The 27,542-nt window shown below is 40.3% G+C and overlaps 1 protein-coding gene across 3 annotated transcripts in view; it reads right to left on the bottom strand.

Annotated features, from left to right (window-relative positions):
* Zfyve26 (zinc finger FYVE-type containing 26) overlaps nt 1-27,542 on the bottom strand; it is a 59,159-nt gene that overhangs the window by 26,713 nt on the left and 4,904 nt on the right. For all 3 annotated transcript variants that reach the window (XM_027929505.3, XM_071607935.1, XM_071607934.1), the window contains exons 4-24: nt 25,309-25,398; nt 23,230-23,752; nt 22,693-22,823; nt 21,945-22,109; nt 21,713-21,801; nt 20,691-20,854; nt 19,047-19,250; nt 17,908-18,519; nt 17,580-17,666; nt 14,365-14,433; nt 13,810-13,961; nt 11,416-11,617; nt 9,979-10,242; nt 8,351-8,470; nt 8,084-8,248; nt 7,177-7,395; nt 6,176-6,278; nt 4,549-5,294; nt 2,963-3,159; nt 2,061-2,165; nt 195-317 (exon numbers count right to left, since the gene is read on the bottom strand). In XM_027929505.3, the coding sequence (XP_027785306.3) occupies nt 195-317; nt 2,061-2,165; nt 2,963-3,159; nt 4,549-5,294; nt 6,176-6,278; nt 7,177-7,395; nt 8,084-8,248; nt 8,351-8,470; nt 9,979-10,242; nt 11,416-11,617; nt 13,810-13,961; nt 14,365-14,433; nt 17,580-17,666; nt 17,908-18,519; nt 19,047-19,250; nt 20,691-20,854; nt 21,713-21,801; nt 21,945-22,109; nt 22,693-22,823; nt 23,230-23,752; nt 25,309-25,398 (4,530 nt within the window). The remainder of the gene's footprint in view (nt 1-194; nt 318-2,060; nt 2,166-2,962; nt 3,160-4,548; nt 5,295-6,175; nt 6,279-7,176; nt 7,396-8,083; nt 8,249-8,350; nt 8,471-9,978; nt 10,243-11,415; nt 11,618-13,809; nt 13,962-14,364; nt 14,434-17,579; nt 17,667-17,907; nt 18,520-19,046; nt 19,251-20,690; nt 20,855-21,712; nt 21,802-21,944; nt 22,110-22,692; nt 22,824-23,229; nt 23,753-25,308; nt 25,399-27,542) is intronic.

Below are 27,542 nucleotides of genomic sequence, written 5' to 3'. Positions count from 1 at the left end.
CTGCTCCATGTGGCACATAAAGCAGGGCTAGGCACCTTCTTCTCAAGCTGACTATAACTGGCTCTTGAAGGACATGAAGGGGCACATCTAAGATAGCAAATACTTTGTATGGGATTCTGCATGAAAAAGCCTTCTGAGCTGAAAAATCTTCTTGTCCCTTCCCAAATGAAAAATGGGAAAAATCAGAGGCTTACTTGCAGAGCCTTTTCCTGATCTCTTCTTTCTAGAAGGTGGAGAAGATGCTTTTGATGTAGGCTGATTAAGTGTTCCCTTGGAATGGGGTAGAGGCAGCCCCATTCCTCACACAGCTCATATTCCTGGAAGGAAACACAACAGGTTCAATCCCTTTAAGTTACTGGCCTTGTTAACTTATCTAACTTTTGCCTGATTTTCCTCAGCAGTCTTGAGTCTTTTAAGCCTCAGGAATGTTTGGTAGCTGCTGATGGGATCTTCACTATGGGACTTAAGTGAGATCAGAAATTCAGAAGACTAGAGTAACAAGGTAAAGTAAGAAAATGACTGAAGTAGGCTGACTGTTAATATAATTTTCCTTCCAGCTCTATCATAAAAAAGAGAAGCAGATGACAAATGACACTTGGTGTCAGCTCTGGGTGAGAATGGGGGAAAACTGAGAAGATGCTTCCAAGGAGGTAGCACTTGCTCAACTCTGATTATAGCCATATGAAGACCCAGTATTGTCAGAATTCTAAAAATTAAAACAAAATTTTTTTAAATTAACAAATGCCCATTTAAAAAAAATTTTTTTAAAAGAAGTGAATATGGAAAAATAAGAATTCTGTGGACCAGTACTATATGGGCCAAGCAAACATACTGAGGTTAAATTCTATCCATGCCCTCCTTTTACTTTCCCACCCTCAATTTATGAACTCTATTAATTTCAGGGGATGGAATTCTCAGGGCTTTGTCCAAATATTCCAGTATGGTGGTGCCTGGGATGCCCTCCCCACACTTCTTCCTGGGGTGCCTTCTTTAGGATGCTTCCTTGTGTCTCAGGTTATGTCAGGAGCTCTACCTGAGCTCCTATGAACTTGGCTTACTTCTTAGTTGATATACTATCTTGTATCCACCTCAGGAAACATCTTATGTCACCCATCTCCCTAAAATATGCCACTCCAGGGCAGGGACTAAACCTAATTATCTTTGTTCTCACCACTATCTAGCACAGAGATCCCTATATCCAGTAAATATTTCATGAACAAAAGAACATCTGATGGCTCAGTGGTCGAGTGCCCCCGAGTTCAATCCCGGGTGTACCACCCCCCAAAAAAAACAAAAAACAAAACAAAAGAACACCTGAGTGAGCATCCACTTTTTTTTTTTTTTTTGATATTAGGGATTGAACCTAGGGCCTCACACATGCTAGGTAAGCTCTATCACTTAGCTACATCCCTAGGGTCTCACTAAGTTGCCTATATTGGCCTTAAACTTGTGACCCTCCTGTCTCAGCCTCCCGAGTTCCCGAGTAGCTAGTTACGGGTGTGCACTACCACGTTTAGTGAACATCTACAGTTTGAGCTATGGTATATCAGATTCTTAAAAGACAGATAAAATTCTAGTTAATATTCAAATGGCCAATAAACATAGGAAAGATATTCACAATTATTACTAATCATGGAAATATAAATTAAAACAATGAGATACCATCCAATGGGAAAAAAATTGAAGTTGGATAACATAAAAGTTGGTGAGTATATGGAGCAATAGGAACTGTGTGTGAGAATATAACCAGTAGAATTTGGTATCATCCTAGTGAAGGTGAGGATGCCCATGCTGATGACACAACAATTCCGCTTCTACATGTACATTCTGTACCTAGTGTACATAGTATAGAAAAGCTCACAATGAATACAAGTACAAAAGCATTGAGTGTATTATTCTCTACACTTATCAGTATGCTGGCAAATTTCACAATTAAAAAAAAAGGAATGTCATATAATTATAAACTGGCTACTGATACATAGAAAGGGGTTTAAACAACCAGCTAAGGAGTTGCAGCTCAGCAAGGAGGATGAAGGGGATACCACTCTGGAAAATGATACCTGTGCTTCTAGAATCATATTCATGACAGATGATGGGTCCTCAACACAGTGGCTCCTGAGGGTCTGCCAGTCATGCCACACTGGGGGATCCTGCAAGCCTAGAATCTAAGGAAAGACAGGAGAATCCATCAATCAACACTAGCTTCTCCCTCCCTCCATGAATGAGTCACTGATGAGTTCAGGGAAGAGCCATCCCTAGATGTCAGGCCCAAAGCCCAGTGTTAGAACTTTTAGGAAAGAGGAGGAAAAGAGCAAACAGGGCAAAAATTGTTTAGAGAGGAGAATGAACTTCTCTGGGAAGTAAAATCAAGCAGAAAAGGCTAAATGGGAGGCCAAGATCAGGGCCTTTTACTGGTGAAGACAATTCTGAGAGGCTCAAAGCTTATCCAGCCTTCTGGGGTCACTTGTTCCAAGCTGCATCTCAAAATCCCACCCAAGACATTTTCTTCTGGCCTTTCCTGCAGAATTTTAGCTTTGCATGAAAACTGTTGAAGAACCTCTTTAGGTGGATATAACACTTGTCCCACAAGTATCTTTTATTTTTGAAATTATTACTCTCATGCATCCTTTCAAAAGGGCTCTTGAAATTTAAAAATCTTTAAGAAAAAACATACATAAAACATACACAAGCTTAAAAAAACCTTGTGGACTGTAGAGCACCATTTCAACAACTTTGTTATTATTAACCTTGCTTGATGCAGATGTATTTAAAATAACAGGAGTAAATAACACAGGAACCATACAGGAGGCCTCCTCTCCATTCACCTAAGAACTGAAGCCAGCTGCAGGGCAGAGTCAGCCAATATTCTGTGTTTCTTAAAATTCCCCATCATATGAACATAGGCAGAGGTTGTTAACAGGATGAGAAGCCTGTTTCCTTCTCTTGATGTCAGTGTTCATACCTTCTGATACACCTGAAGCTCTGCCAACTTCCTCTGCAACTCAGACTTTAGTCCTTCTTGGACAGTTGTGTCTGAAATGCAGTAGGCCAGGATTTCCAGGCACGACTCCAGGGGCCACCTGTCCACAAACCGTAGGGCCAGCTGACTTCTCAGAGATGCATCCTTTATAGGAAACAGGTATTGCCAACCTTCCTTGTCTATAAGACAAAAATGATGGCACAACAAGAGACACCAAGTTTAGCAACAGAAACACTCAAGAGGCCAGTTTACTTCTTAAGGGAGGGCTTTGTTTGATCTCATAAAACAGGAGCTTGGAAGACCTTTAAGATTCACGTAACCTTAACTAGTTTTCATATTTGAACCATTAGATGACAAGGAGAAATCCCACACCCCTATGTGTTCCTTTATGCAAACCTGACCATAGTCATGGGACTTTCAGAAGGCAGAAAAGTGGGTAAGGACAAAAGAGAGGAGAAAAAAACAAGGCAGGAAAGGGGTCTGAAGTAGCTTTCCATGTTTGGCATGATACGTATAGAACATTCTTTCAGATTCATTTCATCAGCAGAACTGTGGTTTTCCCTGAAATTTCTACTCTGCATCTTATATAATCACTTGAAAGTTACTTCAGGAAAACTAGTTTCACTCCATGGATATTTGCTATCTTACTACTTAGTAGCTGTCTTTCTCCCACACCCATTTCATAGCTCTGATCTTAGAATACAAAAAACAGACTCCAAGGATTTAACATCATAAAGCCTCTCAGTGGCTTTGTCCACCTTCTCAAGGAGAAGGAGGTCTTTTCTCCTTCCCAAAGGGCAGCCAAGCCTTCTACCCAAAAGCCATTCTCTACAGCACACCTGACTCTTATTTTCTCTAGTGGACGATTGTAGCTTATTGGCTTTCCATTCTGGTTACACATATAAAACTCTTGGGGTGCTTTTAAAGTACATGATTTTTTTAAACTTTTTTTTTTTTTAAAATGTAGATGGACACAATACCTTTACTTATTTACTCTTATGTGCTGCTCAGGGTCAAACCTAGTGCCTCACATGTGCTAGGCAACTGCTCTACCACAGAGCCACAACCCCAGCCCTCATGGTTTGTTTTTTATAAATAAAGTTTTATTAGAATACAGCCACACTCATTCTTTTATGTATAGGCTATGGCTGCTTTCATGCTACTGTATCAGAGTTGAATAGTTACAACAAAGATCATATAGCCTACAAAATCCTTTACAGAAAAAAATTGCTGATCTGTTTTAAAATCATGACTTGCGTGAACACCATCCTGGGCCTTTGAGGATGAAGCCTAGGTTATTTTTCCTTTACAGAATTTCAAAATAATTCTGATAAACACAATTGAGACTACCAGTTACTGGTTGTATGCCCATTCTAGAGTAGGATAAACTTAGATTCTAACTTCAAATCTACCACTTGCCATCCTGGCAAGTTTTCTAACCTCTCAGAACCTTGATCTCTCAATAAAATGAAGTTATGGTGGTACCTTTCTCTAGAGTCATTCAATGTGATGTTATGCTTGGTAAATACTTGCCACTAATGAAAGAGATAGGTGTAAATTTCACTCACCACATGCCACAGCACAGCTCAGGACTGCATCCCTTATGCCACTCAGATCGTCTGCATCTCGCCCATACACTTCAGTTAACTGTAGGGCCCGTAGCCAATCTCTGGTCACCAGGGCTTCCTCAAAGGCCTTGGTCAGTACATCCAGGGCAGTGGGAGAATGCAGGCCCAGGAGCACAGTAGAGAGACTGGCCTGACCACAAAGACTGGATGCCAGACTTTTCCCTTCCTCAGAGGGCCTGCGTAGGGGCTCCCAGGCTGCCAAGAGGGAGGCCTTGAGCATAGGGAACTGTTCCAGGAGGTGGTCACACTCCTGGGCTACCTGCTCTGCAGTCATAGGCATCTCCTTGCGACCACGTAGCTCCTTCCACAACAAGCTGGGCTTGCTGACCTTCGTTCCTGGGGAAGCCCCCAGGCAGGCCACTGTAGCCAGAAGTTTTGAGCAGGACTTAAGGAAGGACAAGGCAGAGGAGGTAAGAGCTGGAAGCGATGAGTCCTTTGGGGAAGAAGGGGACTTTCTCTCCAATGTGAAATTCTCAGTTGGCCGAGGGGAACTTGGCATAGAAAGGGGGAGGTTGTCCAGGCAGTGGGAGGTGTGCTGCTGGGCCAGGACACCCAGGTGGGTCAGAAGGGATGATGTCTGCTGGCTTTGTAGAGAAGAACAAAGAGTAAGTGGCTCACAACAGCAGCTGACAATGACCTGTGGCACACTTAGGCTGAGACCCTCTCGGGCCAGAAGGGCTGCCAACCTAGAGGGAGAGAAGCAGAGGGCATGTGAGACCTGAATACATAGGCACTATCATCCAGTCTTAATTTCTTAATGCTTACACAGCAAATGCAAATGAAAGTACTTTTTTTTTTTAATGTATCCCTCCCCCTGCCCCCTGCTTTTTTTTTTTTTCCGCAGCACTGGGGACTGAACCCAGTCTTGTGCAGGCAAGTGCTCTACCACTGAGCCACAGCCCTTGCTCTTTCCTCTTAAATATACACATGTATACATACAGAAGGTAGTCTATTGGATGCATTGATCTGTCCTTTACTTTTTCACTTAATAACATATTTGAGAAATCTGTCCTTACCCCTCTGTAGAGAGGACCCTTATAATTTTTCATTTACAAAATATTCCGTTATGAGAGGAACATAACTAGTCTCCTATTATGAGCAATGGAGTCTTCTGATCTGTTGCATATACATCACTTTTCATACGTATAATAAAGCTTCAGGATGAATTCCCCCAAATGAATTGGTCTGTCAAAGGGTATATAAATTTGCAAATTTTATAGATACTGACAAATTGTTTTTCCACTGGAGTTATACCAATTTGTAACCCATTAACAAACTCTGAGAATGCTTATTTTCCTACAACCTACTTAACTATAGCTTTCAAGCTTTTAAATTTTACCTATCCATAGTGAAGATTTATCTATACTTGCAATATACATATTAGCAGTGGCAAGAGACAAAAAAAAAAAAAAAAAGTACGTTGATTTTTGAAATACTGTAAGAGTCAAGTCTGGAAGAGATTTCCACTCCCTGTAGTGACCCAAAGCACAACCCCACTGAGCCCTTGCTTTCCTTGATGAAACAATCAGGTAGGGTCAGGGCTTACTCCCATAGGGGTGGCTCCTACCTGTCAGGGGGAACTTGTTTCTCAAGCAGGAGATGTGACACCAGTTGGGAAGAGCTCTGTTGTAGAAGAACAAAGGGATTTCCTATCTTGACCTCCACATGATCTATAAAGACAAAGACAATGACCTTTGTTTGTACCACTGGACTCCAGTATTTCAGAGTCCTGTTTCTTTGAATCCATACAAAAGTACAATGTCAAATAGAAAACAACACCGAAAGCCCTTCTGTTGATTCGTGCTAAGCAAAGGGTATCTAAACATGATCCTGATCATAAGTTTATCTAAACCAAACCACTACTTTAAAGATCTTTAACTCAGAAAAATTGCAGGTCTAGCCACTCTTGCTCACTTCAACCTGAACGAAGTGCATGCAGTACAAGTTGACTAATCCCTATACAAAATGCTTGGGATCACAGTGTTTTACATTTTGGAATATTTGCACACACAAAATGAGTTATCACAGAGATGAGACCCAAGTCTAAATACAAAATTCATTTCTGTTTCATTATACTTTAGATAAACACAGAGCCTTAAGATAACTTATACAATATTTTTAACGTGCCTGTGTTTTGACTGGGACCTGTCAAATGTGAAATCCCCCACTTATGACATCAGATTGGTGCTCTTAAAGTTTTGGATTTTGGAGCGGTTAGGATTTGAGATTAGGGTCACTTACCTGTACTCACTCTGTGGACTCAAGAAAGAATCTGGTACTCGTACCAAAAATTTGATTCCTCTACTGGATCCTTAAAGCCACAATGGACCCAAGCTCTGACAGAGATATTTCTAATTCTATGAGATTTTATTGACTATTCCCATGTGCTGCACAAGTGTACTTAGAACAAGATGTATTAAATGGAGATGAATAAAAGGAGAATCTTATAAATCTGGTGTCCTTAGCTATTGCTGCACTCAGAACCTCTTAGTTTACTACCTTTTCTCTACTTTGCCCTAAACACCTATAGGTCAGTCATGACTACATTTCCTCTTTTTTGCTACTCACCAGGTTCAGAGTTCAAACTCTGAAGGAGCACTGCAGCCAGTGTGTGGCAGTAACTGAAAAAGGTGCCCACGTAGTCAGTCTGTATGCTGTCTGCCACGGTCTGTTTGCTCAGGTTCTTTTGGAGGAGCTGAGCCTGGATACGCACAGGGTGGGCCTCCGCCTCAGGAGCTTTCTGGGCTGCCTGTTCCACCAGGGAAGACAGTGGAGTACTCCTAGACTCTGAGAGGAGTTATGGCAGGGGAAGGGACATAGGCTTTAGTCTGTGCATCCAGTTTTGGTAAATTTCTGAACAATGTATAAACTGAGCCTTCTATACACTAACTTGGGGCATTCTACAGCTTGGGCAGTACACGAGGATGGGGGAAATAAAATCCTAATTTGGTAATCTGCACAAAGTGATTCTCCATCAGGAAGATCAGGCAACATAATTCTGTTGGTGCCCTGTTGTCTCTGGAGTGAACTATCTTTCTAAAAAGCACAGCAAGCTTTTGAGAAGGATTGATCAACATATACTAAGTACCTCCTGGGTATACTTCCCATAAGAATAAGAAAAATGTTTCTTCTTTTTTTTTTAGTTGTAGTTGGACACAATATCTTTATTTATTTTTATGTGGTGTTGAGGCTCGAACCCAGTGTCTCACACGTGCAAGGCGGGTGCTCTACCACTAAGCTACAGCCGCAGCCTGAAAAATGTTCCTTCTAACAGAGTGTTAATCATTCTTTCAAACAAGAGGTGGGGAATGGGTAAAGTTCAATTTTGAGATGTAACCCAGCCAACTAAGGGCTGATCGAGCCCAGTTCTGGAGTCCTGGGCCTCAGCTCCAAAGTGCTCCTTCACTCTCAGCTGTTGCTTCTCCCAAGTTCAGCTCATATCTGCTTATCTGTTCCTGAGCAGACAGCCCCTTACCTGGCAGTGCTAGTGCTTCTCTCAGCGACTGAAGAACCTGATCCAGCTGCTGAGAGAGGGTGATGTGGCTGGCAATACAGTCCTCGGTTAGGCTGGGCCAGCACATCTGAAGCAGCTCAGTGATGCTGCACCGGGGAGGGCCTCCTCCCTTTTCTTCCACAGTCTCTATGGAAAGCAAATGAAAAAGTGAAATAGGCTGTTGACCTAATGTCCCAAGTCCCAGAAAAAAAAAAAAAAAGTGTGGGGCACAGGAGGGAAGGAACTCACCTGATTTAGTTTGTCCAGCTAATGTAAGTGGATAATTGAGAATCTTAGTGATTTGCTGAAGAACAACTGAAAAACCTTGAATACCTTCAGTATTGAGGAGTACCTGCTCTAGCCGTCGACCTGGAAATAGATGAAGGAAAAGGGAATGCAGAAAATTAGATAATTCCAGAGATTGATGATACTCAGTATTGTATTTACTTGTGTAATTTTATCTTCCCTAATATTAGAGATGAAATAAATGTTGGACCATTTTGGATGACGATCCTCAAGTCTGATTTATTCCATGCCTGAGGTTGTAGGGCTCTGGTGCGATGCCTTAGCAGTCAACAGCCCCAGATTCAGAATCTCTGGCACTCTTGTGGAATTTGCTGTCCCAAGCCAAATGGGCACTTTTCGTAGATTTGCCTTGGTTATTACCTTTGGCCGTGGATTTGAGCTGGTATCCTGTCTTCTCTGATTGCCTAATTATGTCTTCATATACCTGATTCCTCTAAGAATTCCATCTGCACATTCTGGGACAATATTAACCTCAAGGCATGATTCTCCCTGCAATTGTGATCCACTGAATTTTCTTTTATACATGGCTTATAAATTCATGACGGTCCCAGGATTTAAGGTAGGTAGGTTCACCCAGGAGGGGACTGCGGTCTAAAGGCAAAAATCCATTTGTACTTTTCATTTCTGTGGTGCTGCAGATTGAACCCAGGGCCTCAGGCATGACAACTGCATGCTCTGAGTTACAACCTCAATCCTTATTTGGGCCATAGTTGAATGTATATTTCTTCCCTAAATTTTTTTATTAGAGTTTTATAGTTATACATGGTAGTTGGATTCATTCTGACAAACTCATACATGCATGGAAATTGATTTCAGTTCATGAACCCCACCTTTTTCCTTGTCTTCCCCTTCCTCTCCCATTCTCCTTCCTTTACTCTATTATAGACTTCCTTTTGCTTGTCTATTAATTTAATATTTGATTGGTTCTTTTTTTTTGATTGGTTCTTTATGTTATCTTTCCTTCCCCCTTTCCTTTATTTTACTCTAGTTTCTGCACAAGAGAGAGAACATTTGACCTTTGAATTTCTAAGTTTGGCTTATTTCACTTAGCATGAAATTCTCAATTTCCACTCATTTACCAGCAAATGCCATAATTTCATTGTTTCATGTGACCAAGTAGAACTCCATTGTGTGTGTGTGTGTATATATATATATATATATAGACACACATTATATATATATACACACACACCACAATTTCTTCACCCATTCATTTATTAATGGGTGTCTGGGTTGATTCCATAATTTAGCTATTGTGAATTGTGCTGTTATAAACATTGATGTGACTATATCACTGTGGTGTACCAACTTTAGATCTTTTTTCTTCCCTGAACTTAATGCTAAGCCAAGAAAGAATATCCCCAAATGATTGTAGGCTGCTATATCCATTAAGAGGAGACTCTCAACAGACTATATTTATGCCATCAGATTGGTCATGAGGACATTTAACATTTACTTTCTCCTTGTTCTCTGTCTCCTTATAATTACTTTCATCTTTCAGAAGTTATCAAGTCTCTCAGGAGCTTATCTCCTCAACTGAGAATGAAGGGTAAGGCTAGCAGCCCACTCACCCCGGCTTTCAAGGCTACTGTGCAGACGCCGTTCGGCTGTTTCCAAAAGCTGCTTACAGGTCTTCCAGAGCTGGCACTGAGAGCAAGCTAGGTCAAATGCAGCCATGGCAGGGGGACTGAGGTCTTCCAGAACCCCTCTCAAGGGAGCGGTGGGCTCCATTACAGTAGTGCTTATCCAAAAGTCTTCCTGGAGCGTAGGAATAGGGTCTCCAGAGGTGCTAAGAAGCTTGTCAGTCACATCCGAAATAGAGTAAAATACCATCCCTGGAAACCCAGTATTGGAGAAAGCAAGGGGTTAAAATGATTCTAATGACTACTTTCATTATAAAAAGTAGTTATTTAAACAATGTTCAGGCTGTTCTGCACAGGATCTACGAATATCAGGACTGTCATTACAGGTCACTCCTACAGCATCAAAACAGAGGCATGAACAGGAAGACCAAGAGAAACTCAGAAAAGCTAAAATGAGGGAGGGTGTCTTCCAAACAGGGTCTAAAGGTAGGCTGAGAAAGAAAGAAGCAGGTCTGTGTGTACTAACTAGAAGAGATATCTAATATACTTTCATTATCAAAAAAGCAAGGTAGAAAGCAGTATTCATTGTAAAAGCATATTTATATACAAAATATAAAAAGGATGTACCTATATTTTTTTAAATAGACAGAGACAATTTCTGGGAGGACATGTAAGAAGCAATATGTGATGGTAATTTGATGTATAGACCAATAAGACTCATAAGAAATGTGAAAATGTGGGACCAGATTCTACCAGATTCTCAAGAAATAACGGAAGATGAGCTTTTTGGCAGTGTAGCCATAGCTGGGAAATTGAGACATGTGGACCTATGGGCTATAACTATTGATACACAGCCTCTTTACTTTGGAGATAATAAAATTGTATGCTTTATCCCTCAATAATTATATGTGAAGGAGAACCTCCCCCTTTTTTGGTGGGTACCGGGGATTGAATCCAGGGGCACTTAACCACTAAGCCACATCCCCAGCACTTTTTTATTTTGAGGCAGGATCTTACTAAATTGCTTAGGGCCTCGCCAGGTTGCTAAGGCTGGCTTTGAACTTGTGATGCTCAGACTTCTGAGCTGCTAGGATTATAGGTATGCACCACTGTGCAGGCAGATAATAAACTCTTAACTATTTCCCAAAGCCTAAGACAGTGGCTGCAAAACACATGGTGGGAATCACGTTCATGTTCTTATTTAAGTCACAGAAGACAAGCTCATTGGAGTGGCAAGTAATGTGAACACCTGATCAAGGAGGTTGGGTATGGCTCGAAAACTACTCTGAATGTGCCAGGATTGCTATTTTTCAAGACAGTATGCCCATCCTCTTGAAGAGCTTATGATTTGAGTGATTTCTCCCTTTACATCCACTGCTCCTAGCTACCTTCTCAATTATAGTGGCAGCAGGGAAGAAGTCTGACCTGCGGCGGCAGCGCTGCCAATAGCCTGTAGAGTTGAGCGGCCACTTCCAGTCCTCCGAATGGTGCTGCTACCCCCATCTGAGTTCTGGTTTTCAATCTTGTGCTCTACTCGGGCCAGCTCCTGGATCACTTCCTGATAACGCTCCATGAACATCAGTTCCCCTGCACTGGGTGAAGACTTCAGGTTGAATGTGAATACCACCTGTCATAGGAGAGGGAGGAGAGCATGGCTGTGGTGGGTCCAGAGAGTCAGACAATGTCCAGAGACAGTAGGTCTTGACAATCATTGGACTATGGCCCTCAGATGTCTTCTTTGGAGGGTCAGAAGAACACTGAACATTAAAAGAATAGATCAAATATAAAAATAACCCATAAAAGTCAGACAGAAAACCAAAATCCCAGTATAAAATAAGCAAAAGATGTAGACAGTTTCAGAGGAAATACTTTGACTAGTAGAGAAATGAGAAAATATTTCCACTTACTCGTAATCCATGAATTAAATAACAATATTATTTTGCATCTATCACAACAACAAAGGGTAAAAATAAATCCTCAGGGTGGGGGGTGGTGTAGAGTTAAACTGTCACAATTGTTTTTAAATAGTAGTTTGGCAATCTATAAAGCCATATAAAAATAAATCTACATAAATGTCTATAAAGACATTTTTAGTCTTTTGACCCAGTAATTTTTACGAGTAAGTTTGTTAAGGAAATGATCCAAAAGGCTTAACACCTAAAGGTGATCATCTTGGCATATTACAACTATCATAAGGTTGAAAATAACCTGAATGTTGGGCAAAAGGAAAATGGCTGAGTGCGACTTGATCATATTACAAGGTCACTAAAATTGAAATTATAAGGTCGATGCTTGTATTATAATATAAAAAAAAGACAACTTAAAATTCTAGACATAAAATAATTTCAGTTACCTAAAAGGGCATATTTTTTCAACAAAAAATATTTGCTAAAAAATACTGTCTTTAACATTGGTTGTTCCATTCAACAGGTTTAAAGTAATTTTATTTTGTTAGTAATACTTTCTGGAATTTTCTTATAATAAGCACAACTTGTTCTATAACCATGTTAAAAAAATAAAGTTTTTATTAAAGAAAAAAGAAAAAGAAAAAAAAAAAAAAAAAGAAACCAAGGCTAAAGGAAAGGAAGAGTGTGGAGGCCATTTAGGGATCAAGGCACCATGAGACTCCCAGCTGACCTCCTTTGGATTTGGATTTTAAGAGAGGCTGGGGAGCAACAACAACAAAACCAAAGAAACCAAATTTTAGGGCTGGGAGTGCAGCTCGGTGGTAGAGCACTTGCATAGCATGTGTGAGGTCCTGGGTTTGATATCCAGTACCAAAAAAGCAAAACAACAGAAAGAAAGACTGGGGAGGGTTCTCTCTTGTCCAGAGGATCATAATTATCATTATTATTAAAGTATGAGATTTAAAATAATCAGAGGAAATATAATCCTATCTCCTAGATTGATTCCTTAATAACTGAACTCACAGAAAAAGAAAAATTCTGACCTCCATGTTTAGTGACTGGCACAAGTATCAAAAATAGACCAGGAGTTTTGAACATTAATAGTACTATTGAGTTTAAGCAACAGCAGAAGATTTCTGCATTTCTCACAGCTTGTGTGTAATCCTCTTAGCAGTCCTTTGAGGTGGGAAAAAGCAGGTATTATATTTAACTTCAACTTTCAAATGAGAATTCCAAAGCTCAGAGAGGTCAGGAGTCTTTCTGATCGTTACTCCACTGCTGCTTCCCTGATACACCGTGGGTGTGCTAGTTTGGCAGCTCCCTATATTTCTTGTATATTGAACTGGCAATCTATTTATTATTTTTAAATTTTTTGGTGCTGGGGACTGAACTCAGGGGTGCTTTACAACTGAGTTACAACCCAAGTCCATTTTACTTTTTATTTTGAGACAGGTTCTCCCTAAGTTACCCAGGCTAGCCTTAGAACTTGTGATTCTCCTGCATCAGCTTTCTGAATTGCTGGAATTATAGGCATATTGCACTGCACCCCATCATTCTATTTATTATTTAAAACTGTCTACACCATGATTTTTAACTATATGAAAACATGGATGTGTTCAGAGAAAGAGTATAAGGAAAGAAACCAAAATATTTCACTACTTTGAAGGGGTGGGATCATAGCTGAATATTTTTATCATCTTATGTTAGGAACATAATTCAATATCTCTAAATCTACAATGCTGCAGACTGGGCCTGGAAACTCCTTTGTAATTCTGTTTGATGTGGCTCCCCAAGTGATCGTGAGTGGTTCTGGAGTAACGATTATCCAGCTTTACCTGAATCCCGGTGGGTTATTGCCAGGGACCGACTAGGCATTCTACACTCTGACAAGGTGCAGCTGAGGCTCCTTTACCTGATGGGCTTCTGCAAAGTTTCCTCGAAGGATGCAGGATGCCAGTAGTGACTCAGGTGGGGAGAACATCATGGGGATGAGTGAACTTTGAGGTTGGGGTTGCAACCGACCATCTAACTCATTCCGCCCAGACACAGCGCTCAGACTCCCCTCTGTTGGAACACAAGAACATGGGGTGGGGAGGCATTAAGAGAAATTGTGGAAAAAATCATATTGCTTTGTCCTCTTACCTCAAAGTCCTTCTCTAAAAAGGTCTACAAGTGGGTCTTGATTTTTTCCTTGAAAAAGCAAACCTATGCTATCATCTTAGAATATAAGTCAAGTACCAAGTATCTTCCTTGGCATTCACCTGTTTTCTCTCTGTTGATGAGTAACTCAATTGAGTGTGAAACAGCCCTTTCTCCTTTTTTAGCTGAAATCTGTTTAGTCATCTGCAGAACAACCTTCTTGAACACACACATCAATTGCTCAGTCCTGATTTTTACACCATAGTATATTGCAACTCTGTATCAGAACACAGCTGCTTGAAGCTGGCAACTGTTGGGACCCACATACCTGAAGTACTTGTGCTCAGCTCACTACTTGTACTTTCCAGGGATGGATTGGAACTTCTATCCCGGCCATCTTGTGGTGTCAGGAAGAAGAGAGAAAATAAGGTATCAATTGTTTATAGTGCAGAAGGTGTGACGCCGACATGAAAGCCAAGATCTTGGTAGAGTGAGAGGATAATAGCTAACTACTACCCATGCTGCTCCTACAATGGCAAGGGCAAAGTGTAGGTTTAATATGGCCCCAGTCTCATCTGGTAGTAGCCTATATCATTAGTTTCCAACTTGTAGGTCTTGGAACCCTAGGAGTTTTCAAGTTATTTCTAGGGGTCAGTGACTACAATGAAAAAATAAAAGCACAATTATAACCAGAAAGCATTAGAGTGCAAAGAAGGGTTACAAATGTTCTGACATAGAAAATGTATCCTTTTTTTAAATTTTGTATGTTTTTTAGTTGTAGATGGACACAATATCTTTATTTTATTTATTTATTTTTTTCTATTTGGTGTTAAGGATCAAACCCAGTGCTTCATGCATCTGAGGCAAGCGCTCAACCAGTGAGCTACAACCTCAGCCCCAGAAAAGGGTATCTTTATATTTGAAAAGGTAGGGAACCACAGTGTGACATGTGGCCTACCAAAGACCACCCTGTTCAAAGCCCTGGAAAAAAAGCTTCTTGACAGTAGTTTTCCAGAAGTGCTAGGGCTTGCCAATGAAGCCTTCTGTCCTTTAGCATGGTCATGGGGATCATATCACCCCATGCAAGGAATACCCTTGGCTCAGTGTTTGGGTTCCCCTGTAGGAAGAGAAGCAGAAAGCTGTAGGAAAGAAATGATGGGCTGAACATTCTTGGGTTGGGTGAGTCAATTGGATGTAAACTCTGCCTTCTGACCCAAACCAATTAACTGAGTGGTTTGAGGGCCTGGGAAACTCAGACATGAAGTTGTTCCAGGTTTCTCTCACAGTATCCTCCAATCTATCCAGTATGTTCACCTTTCTTATTGCCACTTAGCTAGAGTCTATTCATTCCCTGGAGCTTGGTTCCAGTCATCTCTGTCATGAAATCTGTTTCCTTGACTCTCACAGGCCATGCTTATGATCCCTTCTAACAGATTTCTTTGGTTTTCAGGGAGTCTATCAATTTAGTTTTTCATGTATACTGGCTATGCTGGTACACTACACATTCTTTGAAGGCAATGGCTTGATCTACACCTTTATTCACTTCTGACAAGATACCTAGTATTATTGTTTGGCACATGGGAAACACTTATTTTTTGTTAATGGTCAAAAAGATCAGTACCAAAAACCATCATGAAAATTTAATTATCTAAAAATTTAATATTGTACTCCTGAATAATTCTACTGTATTAAAGGCCTTTAAGAAAAGCTAATTCAAAAGACAAAAATAGAGAAAAAATTATAGCACATAATTTTCATTATAGCACAAACTATTTTCATTTATATATATATAAATGAAATTATATTTTCTATAATTCAACAAAACTGGTAAGTCCAATAGAAAAATGAAACTTATATATGATTATGTAGTTCAAAACGGCTGGGAAGAGGTGTGCCTTGGTTGTTCAGCCATCTGCCTGTCTGGCCTTTGGGCCTGGGGAGGGCCAGCCCCTGGGAGGTGGACTATGTAACCTGACCATGCAAAGATCCTTATCACACAGGAAGAACATTTTATTGACATTTAGGCCTTTTATATTTATCTCAAAACAAAGTTCTAAACTCAGGACATGTCAGATTCAAAACAGAAAGAAGCCCTAGGGATGCCATTTATCCTGCTGACTTCTCCAGGAAGAAAACAGCAACTTATGTGGGTCTTCTGCTGCAATTTGCTTAATTACCAAGAAACTATTTTGCAAACTGAAGGCTGATGTTTAATTTCAAACAGTGGCTTAGGTCCATTAATTTGTGAATTCTTTGCCTTTTGCTCCAAATAAGATGACTAAATAAACGGCAAGTTTAGATGAAAAAAGAAAATATATATGTATGTATATATAAGTGGCTAATGAGTGTATGAAAAAAAACTCAATCTCATTCAAACTAAAAAAAAAAAAAATTTAAACAGTGGAACATTGTTCTTGTATTGATTGTATTGGCAAAATATTAAAAAATCTGATATACTCACTGTTGATGAATGCATGTATAAATGGGCAATCACATCTAGTTTGAAGAAATATAAATCAGTCTACTCATTTTCAGGTAATTTGATAATGTCTATATTTTATATCCAAATACCTCTGATCTAGCAGTTCTGCTAGGAACTGATACTACATTAAGTATACATTACTATATTATGTAAGTATGCATAGAGAATGTATAAGGTTGGTTACTATAGCATTGTTTTTAATAGTAAAAACTCAGAAGCAACTTAAATGTCCACAAATGGAGTATATAGGACAATGTAATACTACTCAGCCTTAAAAATGTTAAGTGAAAGGAAGCTCTTAGCCATGTAAGGTGGGTATGCCTGTAATCTCAGCAATTTGGGAGGCTGAGGCAGCAGAACTGCAAGTTCTAGGCGTACCTGGGCAACTCAATGAGACTCTGTCTCAAAAAATAAAAAGGGCTGAGGATATAGTTCAGTGGTAAAGCCCCCTGCGTTTAATCCTCAGTATCACACACACAAAAAAATATTCTCAATATATAATATGATACATTCATGTATATAAAAGGATATGTGAAAAAGCCATGTTGCAATTCTTAACACACACACACACACACACACACACACACACACACACACACACAGTATTATGCATCTGTATATGTGAAAAGATATGTGTGCTTGTACTATATAGTTCTGGAAGGATATGTAAGAAACTATTTAATGAAAGTTTGCCATGGCATATGCCTGTAATCCTAGTGACTCAGGAGGCCAAGGAAAGAGGATTACAAATCCAAGGCCAGTCTCAGCTATTTAGTAAGGCCCTAAAAGCAATTTGGCAAGACTATGTCTCAAAATAAAAAATAAAAAAGGGCTGGGGATGTAGCTCAGTGGTAAAGCACCTCTGGGTTCAATTCATATTACCAAAAAAAAAAAGATAGAAAGACTTAACTTGGGCAAGTGAGACCAGGATGAGCTCATAATGCTCATAATACTTGTTGTTTTGACCATGTGCTTTATCTTAAAGAATATTATACAAGCGGTGATATACCATTTGCCTGGTATATGGGAGTGAGGCATGGAAAGAGAGCTCTTTAGATTACCTGCGCGGCTCCGTCTTGTCCGACGACCCCGGCGAAGGCTAGAGCACTGAAGGGCAACAGGCCGATATCTTCGGGATGGTTGTTCCTCTGATACAGACAACATAAGGACAGGGATCAGATTTAATTTGGCCTGTCTCTTGGGGGAATGAGTAGGGCATGATCTATACTGACCTCTGAGACATGGAGCACTATCCCAGTGTTCTGGCACTGGTTGCTAAGATGATAATGCCCTGAGTAACAACAGAGTGATTCCCACACACTCCTACCTTTCTAGGATTTTTCTCCCTTCCCACTTCCTGGACCTACCAGTTCTGCTGTCTCCTCTTACCTGAGACCTGGTTGCTTGTTACCACTTTATATCTCCACTGGGCTTCAGAGAGGACCTTGGAAAACCGGTGCAGGCGGCTCTGCAGTCCATCTCTGCTTCCTGAATGGCTCTGGTCTTCTAGCAGCTGGGCCTTTTCAGGGGGGCTGTGGTTGCTGATCTCATCTAGCTGCTCCTGCAGAAGCCTGAGGAAGGCCCCTATTGCAAACTCATCAGCCAGGAATCCACTGACACCACTAGTAAAGTGCTTTAGATCCAAAAAGCTGTGCCCATGAGGCCCTGGGGAATGGTCTTTTGACTCTGCCTTCAGACAACTTGGTATTATAGAAGCAAGAATCCTGGGGGCTGCCATTGGACCCTGTTCTGATTTCCTCTCAGGCTGTACTATGTGCTGAGGGCTCTCTGATGGAGACCTCAAGCTCACGGGACCTTTTCCTTCAATGTCATCATCCTCAGCATAGTCTTCAGGCAGGTGAGGCTCTGGGCGGAGGTCAGCAGAAGTGATGAGGAGCAGTGAGAAGATGTTTTCCAGAAGTTCCAGACATAAAGAGTCAGGGATACTGCACAGATACTGTTGACACCTGGACAGGTATTTTGTGAAGAGATGTGAAGCACCTATTTAAGAAAAATAAGAGAGGAAAGGACATTAGGATGGTATTTCTCACACTGCAGATTGTGACCCAGGAACTGACTTAAGGGCTGCATTAAAAAAACGATATAGAACAAAAAAATCACAAGTGTGCTCCATTTGACTGTACTGTTTCTGAAAACTGAAGTTTCAGTTTTATGTATCAGATATATACACATACCACATACATATGTAAACACATAAATGATATGCCAAGGTAACACTGGAGTGTGACATGAAATGCCATTTTTTAACATGGATTGTATTCTTTTTTTTTTTTTAAAACATTTGGAAAACACTGTATGAGGTGATGTGATTAGATACCATTAAAATATAAGCAAGTGACTTGCTTTCTCCATGTCCCTTTGATTAAGAGGCTAATAAATGGATAAAATTATTCCTGAACACCATAAAATCAAAGTAACCTCAATCCTGGTGGAAAATGTAACCAAACAAAGCACTCAATGGGCCAAGCCTTACCAACATCTGTCAGAGATGGGAGGAAGTGCCATACCTGGGGAGGAGAGAGAGTCATTTGCTGTCTCTGCAGCCAGGGCCACGTCCTCAGAGGAGCTGTTTTTGCAGTCCTGGCACTGGGAGTGCTGGTGTGAGTTCACACAGAGGGCATAGATAGCATACTTCATGGCACAGAAACCCTGATAAAGGGTCACGTTCTGAGCCTGGCTCTGGTGCTCAGGGACTGGGGCATCAGCAGAGTCTGAATTAGAGAGAGAAACAGGCAGAAGTTTAAAGTTTATTCCATGAAGGCCATACTTACAGGTCCTAACCCTGTCTCATTTTGTGAGTCTGCTCTGGATCCTTTCCAGGCCTTTCCTCTGGTCAACATTAATTTTCAGTTCCCGCTCCTTTCTTTTCTCCATCAATCTTCCTTCTACATTATCTCACATCCTCTACATGGCACTGCTGTCCAGGGTCAGGACTTACACCTGAGAGCCTGTACCTCCCAAAGGATTTAAAAAAAATTTTTTTATGACTTTTTTTTTCAGTTGTAGATGGTCACAATGCCTTTATTTTTTATGTATTTATTTTTATGTGGTACGGAGGTATGAACCCAATGCCTCACGTGTGCTAGACAACTGCTGTACCACTGAGCCACAACCCCAGCCCCTAGTCTCAGTACTTTTATTGCCCCTCTTTTGTCTTTCAAGTTCAAGTTCCAAACATATCCCAGTGGGTCACCAGGAATTAGACTTAAAATATTCTTTGAAAGGTTTTTGTAGTTGCATATAAAAGCCATACTTCTAATTCCTTTAAGAAACCTGGTTGAAAAAAAAAAAGTTGTCTATTTTTCTAGAAAAAATTGGAATGTGGTTAACACTGGTTTTATAAACAATGATAGGTCCTTTTGAAAATTAAATCAAAACAACATCCAGGCTGCCATATGATAGATGGTTTCAAAGCCAAGTGTCCCTGGCCTTTGTGGTAGGTTTTACCTATATCATGGTACAATTTTTGACAGCAAGAAGAAAAAGGTTGTTAATAAGAAATCAGGGTCTTGAATTTTAAGCAAAGATCAAAGGTTGAAAAGGGCCTTTGTTACTGTTTCAGGCAAGTCTTTTGTCCAAACCTCTTGATCTGTAAATACAGTATAGAGAGAACATGGAGGGAATAAGGGCACAAAATGTGCTGTGAGACATCCTGAGAAGCATGAAACCACTTACCAATAATGTCCATTAACACTGACAATGACAATCCGTGAATGTAGATGGCAGGTCCTAAATCTACTTCATTGGAAGGAGAGTATGCTAGTGTTTTCTGGATGATTCCACAGGACAAAGGATGTGGAACCGTACTCATGGGATTCCCTACACCTCACTAAAAAAGAGGAGGAAGCCTTTATGTCCCATAGTCCTAATTTGGAGGACATTGGCTGGATTGCCCTCTTTTTTTTTTTTTTTTAACGCTCTATTTAGTTTTTTAAAAAATATATTTATTTATTTTTTTAATGTGGTACTGAGGATCGAACCCAGTGCCTCACACATGTGAGGCAAGCACTCAACCACTGAGGTATAGTCCTAGCCCTGGACAGCCCTCTTGACAGATACCTGGCCATCACAATAAATCTCATACTTGAGGAAACACTTTTATGACCATCCTAAGAGGGAATGCTGGCCAAACTGTTCCATCACCAACTCACCTCGTTCTTGCTGGGAGTCTTTGGCTGGCACCTTCTGTAAGAGCTTGAGAACCTCTTCCTCTCTGAGGGCTGGGAGATTTGTAAGGTGATGGAGAGTGTAGAGCACTGAATGGCTGTCTCCACCATGTAAATGACATAGAAGATCTCTCTTTGGTATGGGGTTACTGAAAGAAAAAAGTTGGGAGGAAGTTACTGCCCTGCAGAAAGAAGAGTCTCTAGTCCCTCTTGTTTTTCCTCTCTGGCCTATTAAGACCAGAGGTTTTACCTCCTCAAGGTCTGGGTTGGAACACAGGTTTATTTGCCTTTAGGGAAGCACATCCATAAAGTCAGCTTTATTTGTCCATAAAGGGCCTTTCTGGTCAGAGGGGCCAAAAAAAGGCCTATGCAGATTAAATTTCCTAATCTCTACCCTCTCCCCAGCTTCACACTGACATAAGCTTCTGTGGCTTTACTTTGAAGAAAGGTCCCTTGCTACTTCCCTTTCTGCCTGCACTATTTCAGGAAGTGTTGGTGAGATGGGTGAAGAACGAGACAGGAACCCAGACCTATGTTTAGTTATAGGGAAATGCACGGCTTTACACATAGTTCAATGAGTATTTGTTGAATAGAAGTGTGACTCGGGATAACATATGAATAAGGACACAAATGATATTTACTTTCTGTATAACCTCGGCCTCAGTTGTCCCACCTTTAAAAAGAATTATCTATCTCACAGAATTATGGTAAGGCTTAATCATCCAGGTAAAGGGATGACAGCAATGCTGGGCATACAGTAAGTGCTTAGGAAATGTGAACCATTATCATCCTGAAATTATGCTCTAGTTATGACTTGACAATCATGGAGAAGATAATAAATACTCATGTTTATTTCCTGGTGTAATAGGTAGAGTAAATATCTGTAGCTGGTCAAATCCTCAACTCAAAACATTTATGTAGAAGATGTCTTGAAATGGCCACACACATAGATCACAGGATCAAGTGTGTCCAATGGTGGGAAGGGGACTGGGTGTACAGTGCTGTACCTGCTCTGCTGTACACACCACTCCAGGACCTCCAGGTGAGCCAACAATGCATCACAGGCATCCCTGAGGAGCTCATCACAGTCTTGGTCCTATTGATAGGGAAGAAGAGATGCTGGCTCAGGTACCTGGCATTCACAGATTGTGATTGACACTAGAACCCTACATTCTGCCTAGGCCCAAAGTCCTATGGCACTCACTTCCAGGGCAACCTGGGATGTGGAATGAGAGTTACCTGAGTCCTGTGGAGTGTCTGCAGCAGCCTCTTAGCTGACTCAAGGCTCTGGCAATGTGTCCAGCCCAGGAGCACGAGCAGGTGACCAAGAGGCCTGAATTCCCTATCGAGCAGGCAACCAAGGCTTGGGAAATCTTCCTCTTTCAGCAGAGTTAGTGCTGTTACCTGTAAGTCAAACATGGCTGCTATAGGCCACTATGTGGACTGGAAAGAATGAATTCTGGCTTGCTGTTCACTGGGGAAAGTAGCTTATTGTACAGTGGAGAGATTTCTGATAATGACAGAAGTGGCCAATTGGGTGAAATAAATATTCACTAAAATATGTCCCTGATTTCTGTTGTAGACCCAGCTCCTAGGACAGGAGCTTGGTACACAGATTGAGGTTCATAAATATCTATTGAATTAAATGAAGTTCAGTTACAATCTGGAGGAAGGTTAGAGTAGTTATTTCCCTATCAGCTATGCCATGTACTACTGCCAGGACCATTTCTATCTTACACTCTCCAGAAAGCTGACATGGTCCTTTGCTGGCAAAGGACCAAAATAAAGTAACTAAAACTATAATTATGAATGCTACTGATTCTCAGAGCCTCCTGTCCCCTGGGACTGTGGGATGAACAGAACCAAATGACTTGCTACTAATTAGATTGCTTGTGTTGCACAAATGAGTGGGAGAGAAATAAGGAATGGAAAAGTCCAGAAGAGTTTTAGGTCCTTCTGTTATGAAGAATAATTTAGACTGACTTACCAGGATCTGCTCCAGGAAATGCTTGCTATTGCTTAGGCAGTAGAAAAAGGCCACTTTCCAAGCCTGGGTGGGATCGGGCATGGAGAACACGGCCAGCATTGCCCGCTCGGGATCTGGATGATTTGGTGAGACTGAACATCAAACCAGACAAGGTTACTGGGAACCAAGAGCTCTTTTTTCCTAAGCCAGAGCCCATTTGAAAAACCAACTGATGTGAGAGCTAGTTCTTTTAAAAATGTAAACCAGGTTTTTTACACTTTATCTTAAAGATAAGCTTTACTTATTTTAGTAGCTTCTGCAAAACTTTCCTGCTATTGCTAATACTCCCTCCCCACATCACCTCTGTACTAACACTAGAAAATCTGTGCTTTCACACACACACACACACACACACACACGAACACCTTATCTATTCTTTCTTTGCCTCTCCTGTTAGATGTCTTGAACAATAAGCAAGGCACTAGTCTAGGGAAACTTCAGAGAGGTTGGACATATCAACATTACCAAAACACAATGAAAAGCAACAAAGGAACACACCTTTTCCAGAGGTTGTAGCTCTTGATGACTTTTCTATGACCTTCTCTGCATAGGTCTGGCTGTAGAGGGACAGCAGGCCCTGTCGAGATTTGTGTAGCAGGCACCCCAGCAGCCGCTCCTCTCGCAGGGGACTCCCCTCAGTCCAGCAGGCCTCTAGCAGTTCCTCACACAGGACACGCAACTCAAGCCCTGGTGGCTCTATAGGGCAACGCAGAGCCTGCAGGGCCCTATAGATGGCATCAACTACTTCAGGGGACCCAGAGTCCTGGCCCTGAAGAGACTGCAGTGCTTTTCGAATGAGGTCCACCAGGTCCTTCTGCAGAAGTGGGTGATAGAGGCTGGTGCTATCATCATTGCCCAGCAGGAGCTCCAACAGGGCCTGTGCTGGCCGGGGAGCCCGTCTCAGAAGATCCCAGAGCACAGAGACAGCTTCGGAGCTCAGTCGAGGGGTCGAGTTCTCGCCTCTCAGACTTCTCTCAGACACAGGGCCTATTGCATCTTGTGCTAAGGTCTCATAAAGCTCCTAAATAGAGGATGAAGAGAGGGATGGGCGTGGTCATGTCTAAAATATTATCATTTATATGTCTTGATGGTTTAGTAGCAGTAGCAAATACTTCTGTAGGAATTACTTTGTGCCAGATTCTGTTCTAGGCCCTTTACACACAAGAACAAAATTAATCTTTACAATAATCTGAAGAAGAAAACACTACTATTACCCCCATTTTATAAATAAAGAGATTGGGGCTAAGAGAGATTAACTCAATTCCCCAAGGCTTCCATGCTCAAGCTAGCCCCAACCCACTGCTTCCAAAAAGTGTGTACTGGTAACTTAAATTGGGGACTGCAAATTCATAGAACAGATAGGTAAGATATTATGCCCATCTAAAGGTATTTGAATTTACTTTGTATAGTCCAGTCTTCCTTTTATAAAACCTTTCTTCTATAGTTTGAAGGTATTCTTTGAAAGCTCATGTATTGGAAACTTTACCCCATTAGGCTTAGATAATATTAGTGGTTTTATAAGAAGAGGGAGAGAGACTTGAGCTAGCACAATAATTCTGTCTCGCCTTGTGATGCCTTCTACCATTTTGTGATGCAGCAGGAAGGATTTAAAGAGATGCTGAGCAGATGCCAGTGCCATGCTCTTCTTCCCAGCACACAGAACCACAAACTAAACAAACCTCTATTTTTTATAAATTATCCAGTCTGTGTATTCAGTTACAGAAGTAGAAAAGAGACTAAGACACTTTTAAAATATTTTCAATCCACACAATTTCAATGTAATTAAAAATTAGTACCATATGGAGACTAAACTGTCTCATGGGTATTAGTCTTTCCTCCCCAACCAGACCATTAGCCCTCAAAAGCAAGACTCTAGTTAGCCTGTTTGTAGAGTAAGGTGGAGGGAGAAAAGGAGGATACGAAGTAGGTTATTTCTCACACTTCAGGCACGTGCCTATAAATGGTGTTTTTGCAATGCCTGTTCATTAAGTGAGATGATGAGTCTTTGACCCAGTACAAGTGAAAGTCCCCACTTTAAGAGTACTTGCTTAACGTGCAAAACCCTGGGGTTGATCCCCAATACCAGAAAAAGGAAAGAAAGAAAAAAAATAAGTAAAGAGCTTCAGAACATATACCAAACATGTATGTGGTAATTCATACATACTACATAGTTAATACTTAGAATACTGAATTCCCAGAAGGTTGTTGTGAGGAATTATTGTAACACATTCAGTGTACCTGCTATAGAAGATATTTACCAAATATTAGTTCCTCTCTCTTCATATTTGTTATCATCTACTGGTCAAAATTTCAAATATCTTAGCTTAAATCCATGTTATTTATTCCTTCTATGTGAAAAAATCGATCCCAAGCTATAGTTAGTACCTCTGGAGAATCTACCTCAAAGGATTCTAATATTAGAAAAGTTTGCCTTCTTAACCTCCCCTCACAGGGGCTTCTACCTTGTCTTCCCTGAGAATAAGGTGCAGCTAACATCTTGGAGACATTTTTTCTGATGGGTCTCTGAAAGTTGGGCTTGTTTAGAGACAGCACAGATGGCCTTAGGCTCTTTCTCACCTTGAGGATGTCCTCTGGAATGTCACCTTGGAGGTCTTCAGACAAAAAAAGAAACTCAAGCTTTCTCCGGATGATGGCAGGGAGTAACTTCTAGAAGGAAGTATAGAGATTAGGCATATGCTTTTTTAAACAAATATTAAAATAAGAAATTCTGAAACAAATTTTTAATAATATTTTAATATTAAACAAATATTAAGGGCTGGAGTTGTAGCTCAGTGGTAAAGTGCTTGCCTTGCATGCATGAGGCACTGGGTTCAATCCTCAGCACCACATAAAAATAAATAAAATAAAGATATTGTGTCCATCTACAACTAAAAAAAAAAAATAAAAAAACCCCCAAACTCAAATATTAAAATAAGAAATATTAAAATTATTTCTCTCCAGTTAGTTTCATTTCTGCTACTTCTCTAAAATAAAGTATTTTTAACCACTAAATTGAATATGTTTTCAGATAACTTTCTTATAAACCAAGACAGTTAAACTTGGACAAATTCCTCTCTTAAAAACTAATGATAAAGCCTATACGGATTGGCTTTAAATTCCAAGGTTTGTTCCTTTCGTATGACTTTCTTTTCTTTTCTTTTTTCTTTTTTTAAATCACTTGAGCTCTTTTCCCAATAATCTCCCTTGCTATGTCCAAAACACCCGGTCATGGGTAAGTTTGGGTGGGTATGGCCCACATAATCTTCTTTTAGTCCAAATCCCTGTTTCTGGTATTTATTATACTCAATATTAGGTGGAGAAGAAAGTAAAGGGGGAAGGGATCTAATGTTTATTCATAATTATTATTATGGTGTTTTGTATATCACATTTTTAAAAATTTCATTTAATTTCCAAACCAAACTTGTTGCAAATAGTTATATATTTTTACAGATAATCTTTATAGAGATGAAGTAGTTGGGAGTATTTTCAAATTATTCCAAACATGAAAAGGAAAAAGTGAATCATAAATAAATAAATATACATGCATTATATGTATACATATACACGTTTGTTATATATATATAAATTTATACATATATATCATCTCTCTCTCTATATATATATATATAATACACACACACACACACATTTTTTCTTTTGTGGTGCCATGGATTGAACCCACAGCTTCCTGAAGGTTGGGTTAGTACTCTACCACTGAGCCACATTCCCCAGCCCAAAAGATAACTTTTGTTTTTGTTTCTTTGAGACAGGGTCTCACTATGTGGCCTTGAATTCCTGAGTTCAAGTGATCCTCCTGCCTCAACCTCCCAAGAGCCTGGGACTACAGGTATGTGCAATCATGCCGGCTGATCCCAATGTTTGTTAATGAGACCATGCCATCAGCAATGTCCAATGTATGAATAGAGAGGAAGCCTATGACCCTTTCTATATTTGCTTGTTTCACAATAATTTCCCAACACCTGCTCCTGAAAACTCAAAATAGAGTCTTTTGTTTTTCTAGAAACAAAAATAAGAGCCTGGGACTAATTCTGCAAACAATGAATTAGAGACATTCATAAATCAGGACTCTGATTAAAGCTTCCCAAAGATGAGTTTTACTGGAAGGCAGGAAGCACCTGTAGGAGTGTGTGTGTATGTGTGTGTGTGTATGAGAAGTGGTTAGAACACAAGAGGACACTTTCTCCTTTCATGTGCCATTTATCACATCAAAGGCTAGCATGATCTAATGTGTTTATAGTCCAAAATCTTATTACTTCTTACCATACTCTTTCCTAACATGTACCAATTCCATATGAATGCTTGTATAATGCTCAACACTGGAAGTTCATGCTGAGAAGCTGAATAGTGTTTCTTTTGAGAAGTGGAAAAAACAGATAAGATATCTAAGACAACAAGTCCTTAATATTCTGGTTAACATTTTAAGTCTTTATTTAGAATTCTAAAGAATGATTAGCTTATATTTATTTTATTGGTGAATTTACTTTAAGCATATGCAGGACCATAAATGACTAATATTTCTAAAACAGCCAAGAAGTTGCTCACTGTTTCTAAGCACAGATTTCCTTACTATAAAAGCAACGTATGCTCAATGTTGGTGAAAATTAGAGTATACAAATATGAAAACTAAAAAACTATATATGTTATAAATATATAAAAAAATCTAATCTTCCTAATGGAGGAGAACTTCTATGTTGTGGTCTAAGAGCACTCAGGTCATTTTCTATGCATGTATTTAAGCATGTAAACCACACATACTTTTTTCTAAACTGCTTTTATTCACTTGGAGAATA

The sequence above is a fragment of the Marmota flaviventris genome, chromosome 2, assembly GCF_047511675.1.
Source record: "Marmota flaviventris isolate mMarFla1 chromosome 2, mMarFla1.hap1, whole genome shotgun sequence".
Classification (NCBI taxonomy): Eukaryota; Metazoa; Chordata; class Mammalia; order Rodentia; family Sciuridae; genus Marmota; species Marmota flaviventris.
This window is presented reverse-complemented; position numbering and strand designations above follow the sequence as displayed.